Source organism: Manacus vitellinus, unplaced genomic scaffold, assembly GCF_001715985.3.
Source record: "Manacus vitellinus isolate BGI_N305 unplaced genomic scaffold, ASM171598v3 scaffold_20_pilon, whole genome shotgun sequence".
NCBI lineage: Eukaryota > Metazoa > Chordata > Aves > Passeriformes > Pipridae > Manacus > Manacus vitellinus.
Window position 1 is genome coordinate 7147311 of NW_021939471.1, and position 7898 is coordinate 7155208.

At 42.5% G+C, this 7898-nt stretch overlaps 1 protein-coding gene across 1 annotated transcript in view; it reads left to right on the top strand.

The window, feature by feature from the left end:
* The first annotated feature begins 45 nt into the window (after nt 1-45).
* LOC103764226 (MOB-like protein phocein) overlaps nt 46-7898 on the top strand; it is an 18135-nt gene continuing 10282 nt past the window's right edge. The window contains exons 1-2 of the mRNA XM_029959596.1: nt 46-102; nt 1519-1716. Coding sequence (XP_029815456.1) covers nt 46-102; nt 1519-1716 — 255 coding nt within the window. The remainder of the gene's footprint in view (nt 103-1518; nt 1717-7898) is intronic.

Consider the following 7898-nt stretch of genomic DNA (forward strand, 5'->3'; position numbering starts at 1 on the left):
CCTTTGGCTGCCCAGAAACGCCATCTGAGGGTTCCTCCCGCCGCGATGGTGGGAGCAGCCCGGGGACAGCGGCTCTGCGGGGAGGGCCGTGCAGGCCACGGCGTGATCCTGCAGAAACAGAAATGAACCTTGTGTGCTGCACTCCCGGGCGCTCCTGCTGTGTGCTCTGTAACAGTTTTTATAGAGAACTTACACTGAGGAACAACTGGGTAAAGATTGCACTGCCCCTGTTCTTTCAGCGATATTGATTTTTACGATAATAGTGACGTGAAGAATTGCAACTTAGTGTAAAATGTTCATGGTCGTAAGTCTGGCAGTTTTATTTCTGTGAAACAGCATCTTTGATCCTCTTTTTTAAGAGATGTTCTGTCTTTACAGAATGAAAACTGACACAACAGGAAACTTTTTTGCCTTTTCCCTTTGTTGTCTTTCATCACTGTGGCAGTGACAGCGGTTGGAGGGACGGGCATCTTTCATGCGCTGTCTTTTGTTCGAGCTCTGCCTGTAACTGTGTTTTCTCCCACCTCTGTGTGTGTGTGTGTGTTGGTGAGTGCCAGCAAAGGGCACACGGATGCCAGGCCCTTGTTTCTAGCTCTTTCGAGTAGGGGCTCTGGGTACCTGTCTAGCGGAGCAGGAGCTCCATGTGACTTGGCAAGTTGCCATATCTATCCTTATAAATCAAAGCAAGTTCCTTCTTCCTGACCCCTGCTCCTTGGGATAAATGCATGTGCTTGCATATATCTAGCACGTGGGAATTAAACTGATATTTCTGAAATGCAGACAAGGAGCAGTGAGTAGTTGCAAAAAAAAACTCAAAACCAAATGCGAGGAAAAACCCCAAAGAACACTCAACAAAAAAACCCACCCTGACTCTGTTTAAGCAGAGGCAGATACAGAAGCAGTTGAGCAGAAGTGTGCTTACCTTCCTGTTTCCAGGGGCTTGAACCTAAACTTTGTTGTAAAGTCTATTTGTAGAAGTCAGTACAAGTAACTTGACAAGGCTCAGACTCCTGGATTTTCACGTACCGTTATATGAAAGGTTAAGTCTTCAAAGCACCTGAAAAAGACTGACAAGGGGCCACACAGCTGGACTTCTGCTTCTTTACTTTAAGCCACTCCACAAATACAGATGCAGCTGTCCCAAGGGGTCCTTAATAATCTTCACATCTGGTTGTGAACTGAATAAATACAGTTCGTATAATCAATAGTTGTGCTCACAGCACTATAACAGTTAAGGGTTTGGGGTTAAAAGCCTGCAGAGCTTTCCAGCCAGAGGAGTCTGCTCCATCTGTGGGTGGTTTATTGCCCAGCTAGAGAACATCTTCCTGAGGCTGAACTGTCAGGATTGCCCAGCATCTGCCTGTGCCTTTAGCAATTTCTGATGCAATCAGAGGTAGTATTTGCTTGCTGCTGTTAAATAAATGCCTAGTGGTTTTCTCAAACTATTAATTTATCCCGCAAGAGAAATCACTATGTGTTGGAGTTTTTTTTAAACTTGCATTTTTTTTTTCCTAATAGTCCTCTTGTTACAATGTACAATTACTTTCCCAGGCGGGAAAAGCATTTAGGAAATTTCTTCCCCTCTTTGATCGTGTACTGGTCGAGCGGTGTGCGGCTGAGACAGTAACCAAAGGAGGAATCATGATACCAGAAAAATCTCAAGGAAAGGTGCTGCAAGCAACAGTAGTAGCAGTTGGATCTGGAGCCAGAGGAAAGGTAACTATCCTGAAGCATTCCATTTGGGTAGAATTAGTAATGGGATGGGAGTAGCTGGAATATTGCCATAAGAATGGGGTGGTTATAGTGCAAATGTGATAGCTCACAAAAATGGGTGACTGATGGCTGAAGTTGGAAGTACAGATTCAGAAAGGAAGTGGAAATTCTCCTAACTGTCTCTGGCCTGGAATACCAGCATTCCTTTCATTAGTTGTAAAATGGAGTGGGGGTTTTTTTGTGGTCCTGGAAGGACCAGCAGACCTCTTAGTTAAAATTACTACATGCCCAAATTTCTGTAACTTGAAAAGGGTAGAATCCCAGAATGTGGTATTTTGTGCTGTGCAAAATGTTACTGTCCATAAGGATTAGGCTTATTGGACTAAACAAAATTGGGAATCAAACCAAATAAGCGTCATATAACTTTGTTAATTTTGCACGTCGATTACATATCCAGAAACCATAAAAGAAAACAGTCTTCACAAAAATGCCACTGGCTGTGGGCTTCAGCATCAGAAGGGCTTTTTCTCCACCAAGGCAGTGTTGAGTTAGCAGCAACACTGGAAAACAGGTTAAATTTCAACCTGGGCATGATGACTTGGCCCTTCTTTACCATGAGCCCCTCCATACATACCCTGCTGGTTTGCGTCACTGTCTGATTTGTAAAGCTTTACGTTGTGAAATGGTGATAATGTTTGACTAATGTGTTAATGTTTTATTTATAATGCAAAAATTTAATTAAACTTTGTCAGGTGTTTCTAAACAACTGATTTGCCAGAAACAGTGACAAGTTGATCAAAGTAACAAAGATGGGAAGGTGCTTTTAACTGGCACTTGGAGAAATTAGCCTTGGCTATAGGATACAGAAATGGACTTTCTCCCTTGATTTTACAAAGGGGTTTCATGGTCCTTTAAGTAAAGTCCTGTTCAGTGTGTCAAATAAAGACCTCACAGTACTTACAGTCAAAACTAAATGCAGAGTTGTTGCGATTTCCTGAACTTTTTTTAATATGTGGATGGATCGTTGTAGTTTAGAGGAATTCTAAGGATTTCTTTTTTTTTTTATCTCCTTCAGAATGGTGAGATTCAGCCAGTGAGTGTAAAAGTTGGTGAAAAGGTTTTGCTACCAGAGTATGGTGGTACTAAGATTGTACTAGAAGACAAGGTAGGTTTCCCAATTTCATGAGAGCAAGTTAGGCTGGTTCTCCAAATGCCACACTGCCTGTAATAAACATTGGAGTTACTTTGTAGTGTTAGCAGCATTCCAGAAATGCAGGGGTTGGCATTCAAATGGGAGCAGGGGGATCCAGCCACCTTCTGGTACCTGTATTTGCTACTTTGGCCCCTGCATAAAAGGAAACCTCTGATCTGATCTTTGCTGGGTGGACAAAATGGTTCCATATGTCAAGCAGATCACAGGGAACCCAAAAAGGCTCTGAAATCACTGGGGTTATCCTTGCTTTTGACGGGGAAAGCTTGCAGAATTGTTTTCTCACAGTTCTTGTGCTTCCCGCTACTAAAAGTAGTAACTTGGTAGCTCTCCAAAGAGTATCTTATGAACAAAAAGAATGTTTTCCAGACTAGCTCTACATGTTGACTTCTTGGTTAGCTCACTTTTGCTCTTGTACTTCATGATTGTGATAACCCTGACCTCAGAACAAAACAGGCTTTGCAAACCAACAAAAAACCTGCTATGTCAGATACTAATGTTTCTTTTCTTTGCAGGACTACTACTTGTTTAGAGATGGTGACATTCTTGGGAAATACCTGGACTAAACCTGTTGCAGTATCAGTCATCCATTCCACTAAAATGCTAAAATTTTTCTTTCATCATGTAAATAATGTCCTTTATTTTATAATAAGCAGGCATTGAGTCTTTGAAATAACTTGTGATCTCACTGTAAGGATGGAACACAAATAAAAATATGTACAGTCAGAAATCAGTTATCTTGCTTGAGTTCCATTGAACAGTGAAATTTGGATGACCACCAACCAGCCTTAATTATTCCAAACAACACCATTTTATATCCTTATCTCTGTAATGAGGTTGTAAAGGTCTTTACAATAAACTTATAAAACTCTTCTGCTTCTGTCTCAGTTTCTGCTGTTGCTCAGTGAAACTGAGTCTCAATTGTGTAATGAACTAATCTCTGTGAAACATTCAACTGTAATAATATGTTATTTTCCCCAAATGAGTGTAAAAGGGCTGTCAGGCAGATGCAGTCATGCTGGGCCTTTCAGCTATCTCCCTTGCACATTGAACTCCTGAGACAGCATGGAGGGGGTTAACTTCCCTTATCTGAAGACCCTGAAACACTGGAAGGTTAAAGCACACAAAGCACCCTGCCACACAAACCAGCCTGTCCCATGGGAGAATGGAGGAGCTTGGTACTAGTCCTGTCTGTGCTAGAACTGAATCACTCAGTTCATTGATGAAGCAGATAAGAATGGTTATTCTTGCTTATCTCTCAGTGAATTTTGTCAATAGAAAATTACTTCCCCACACCAGTCAGGCAGAAATGAGGCTAATGCTGAGCTTCAGTGAAGTTTCTTTACTGATTACTATGCTGTTGCACCCAGATCTCCAGCTTTCCCATGCCTCAGTAGAGACCTGATTTCACAAACTGATTTCCTTTATACTTAGCACACCATTCTTAAATAGCAAGACATTTACTCAAGTAATGCTGAAGTCATCAGATTTGCATATTTCTAGCCACTCTGTCTGGCCTTGAAAAAGATTCAAGGTTGTTGGTGCAGGAGTACACAAATCTGCACTTTACACACTGTTCCCAGTGACACTTTGAAAGCTGGTGTGGGTACAGTGACCTAGTGCAGTCTAAGAACAGACACTGTTAAGATGCTCTTGTCTGAGTGAAGTAAGTCAGTATATGACTTACTGCTGCTGAAACTACTGACTGTAGTTGAACTGAACTTCTTTGCCATTCCATTCAAGCTGATAAATCAACATTGCTAGATACATTATAACCCTTATTCTGGAAGTAACACCAAAGAACTAATGAAAAATGTTTTTCAGGACTCCATTCAGCAGCTGCACTAGGGAGGGACTTGAGCTCTGACACGCAATCTATTTTGAACATTTGAATATGTTTGTAGTCTGCAACAATGTATTTTCTGCCAACAGAAAATTCCTCCATCAGCTGAACTTGAGCACAGAGGTGAGCTGGAGCCACGTTTTTCCCTAGATTGCAGGGATCCCCCAGCTATCCCACTAGGAGCTGCATTTGACAGTCTTGGCTGCAATGTCTTTTGTTCCCCACAGCCCTGGGGGGGTTGGCTGGTTACCCCTGCCTGCTCTGGAGCTGCAGGCAAACCAGGCACCAGTCCAGTGGTTCAATTTGCACAGAACTATGTACTGACAGAGGAGGTGCTAAATTAATAAAAATACATGTTTTAGTATAAAACATGAAATTTGCCCTATTGGCGTTTTCCTTCAGTAGTTCCAGCACTGCAGGTCAGAGCTGAAACTTAACCACAGGACAAGTACCTTGAAAGACAATCGATTGTGTAATGAAACACAAACTCCCTGAGAAGCATTATCTCCCCCTAGAGCCAGCAGGCTTTTATCTTCCACGATAAGGGAGGCGCTCTGGTGCAGTTACATACCAAAGAGGGGAAGGTATTTTAGATATTTCCAAACTACTTAGGGAAACTGGACCCCCATCTCAATGAGAAAAAAATGCAGTAGGAATTAACTGCCAACGGAGAAATGTTTAGGCCTGACATTTCAGCATTTCTTTCCGTGATGGCTTTTAGAGACAAATTAGGTAGGATCACTGAGGTCTCACCACGCAAGCCTGGCTGCCCCCAGCTCTGCCTCCAGCCCATGCTTTCAGCCCCAGCAGATTTTCAGCAGCTTGATACCGTGCTTATTTAGTAAAATATCTAGCATGGCTGGATCTACCAGTGTTTACATAACTGATTAAAACCAGAGGTCACACTTAGATGGGAATAAGTAATTTACAGATGTGGGGGAAAAACAGCATTCCTAAGCCTAATCAAATTGAGGAGATGCTTGAACATCTGCTGGATGGACAGACAGGGAACATTCTATTCTTGCACTGTGAGGCTATCACTGCTAGCAAGGACAAGGCTACTGCTGCATAGCCAAGGTGATCTATCTGCTGTTACTGTCTTTTAGTCCATGACTGCATGCCAAATTCTATATCCCTCAGGTTCTACAGAGGAGGACAGAATCAATCACAAATCCTCTTTATCTGCTGTGTTGTTCCTGTAGAAATTTAGGCTTCTTTATTCCACTGTTTTCTAGATTATTTCAGAACTTCAATTTTAGCATAAATGTTGCAAGTTGCCCTACCTGCCTTTTTGGGGGGATACAGTCCTTTTCCACTTTTCTTCAGTCTATCTGAGTCATAAAGAAACAAGATGGATTCCCCCTCCTTTTGTGACTTTCCTGTCTTAACATTTCAGAACAGTTTCCATGAGCAGCAGCTTTACTATTTTCAGAAAGCTTTTATCATCCTGGTTATATTATCCTGCCATGGTGAAACAAGGATGAAACATTTACATGCCAACAGAGAAGAAAGGAAGGCCAGGACCCCAACAACACATGAAGGGTTAGTAAGATTTTGGCCAAATATTCAATTTTTCATTCCTGAAAGCCATGAGGCAATGAGGACCAGCTGAATCAAACCCCTGAAATTAACGTTGATCAGATTTTGTTTAAAAGCAACTTGAAATCCAATAAAATAATGAGCAGCTTTCAGGAACACGGGGTTAATTATCAAGAGGCAACATGAGATACCCTACAGACTTCAACATCTTAATAAACAGGGCAGATTTCTTTCCTCTTTTCTACAAAACCCTGAGCCAGTTGCAGATTAAACTAACAGATACATATTTCTCTCTGAGAGGTATTTCTTCACAGTCAGATTTATTTCCATTTTAAAAGCAAGATGGCCATGAAATAAAAGTCAGAGACAAATGGAAATGTCAGATCCCCAACTCTCCTGTGCTAGAGATACCAGTTAAACCTTGAACATGATGAAAGGGAAAGAAAAAGAAAACAAACAAAAAATAACCCAAACAAGCTGCTGAATTTTGAAGGACTTAGCTAGAAGTGCTTTTATTTTGAGACTAATTGTAACATCAATCTCATAAAAAATTAATGTCAGAACACAGCTGATCTCACGAGGTGAGAGGACATTTATACCCTTCATTCTAATACACCAATTTCCCTGAACATTTTTAACCTTTTGATGGTTCCTTACACAAGCTGAGTTTCGCCACACGACCCCCAGCAGCTAACTAACATCTCTGGGACAGCAGTGCCCCAGACCAGCAGTAAAAAAGTAACTAATGCAAACTGAACTGGGGCGCCTGAAGTCAGGAGCCAGCCCTGTGTTACAGTGTAACCTGAGGGTCAGTGTAACCTGTGGGTTAGCAGGGCCAGGCGGTGACCCCAGCACCCATTTCTCCTGGCTCCCACATTGCCCAGCTTTCAGCTCTTCCCTGGCCTCCAGAACACCGCAGGGTCCTGCCCATGGCATCACCCAAGCAAAGCCAGGGTTCAAAGTGCACTTCTCTTTCTCATGGGAAAGCCTACTTAGACATTTTCCAATGTTTTCAATCTAGAAATGTTTCACAAACTTAACGGTCTATGGGTAGAAGGAAGAGGTTTTAACATGGGGAAGCACGTGTTATTTAGAGCAAATTAATTGAGTGAGGGGGGGAACTATACACAGCATTCATCCTGTGCGGTGGTGGAAGCAGGGGCAGCACCAGGTACAATCCTTCTCCACTTCTCAGGACACAACACACACCTGCAACCACTTATTCCCTGTTTGGATAAGGGAGGTATCTCACCTGTGCCTTGCTGCTTCACAGCCTCTCAGACTGAACCAATTCACCCTCCCTTACTCTGTACTCCTTTCTGCCATCTATTCCCTAGAAACAGGGAAGCTTCCAAAATATTTTCTTCCTGCTAATCCTGCGGAAATAACATGAGCCACTCTGGTCTTCCAAAATGTTTACCTGCTTGTTCTTCGCTTAACAACTGTGTATTTCGAATATAGGAGCTGGAATGTTTTTTAAATTCACACCGTTTGTTTCATACAGAACTCCACGGACTGTGCGGAGACAAGACAGGACTGACTGACCTTGCGGGGGCGCCCGCACAGCCAGGGCTGCCGGGGGGGTGCTGATGA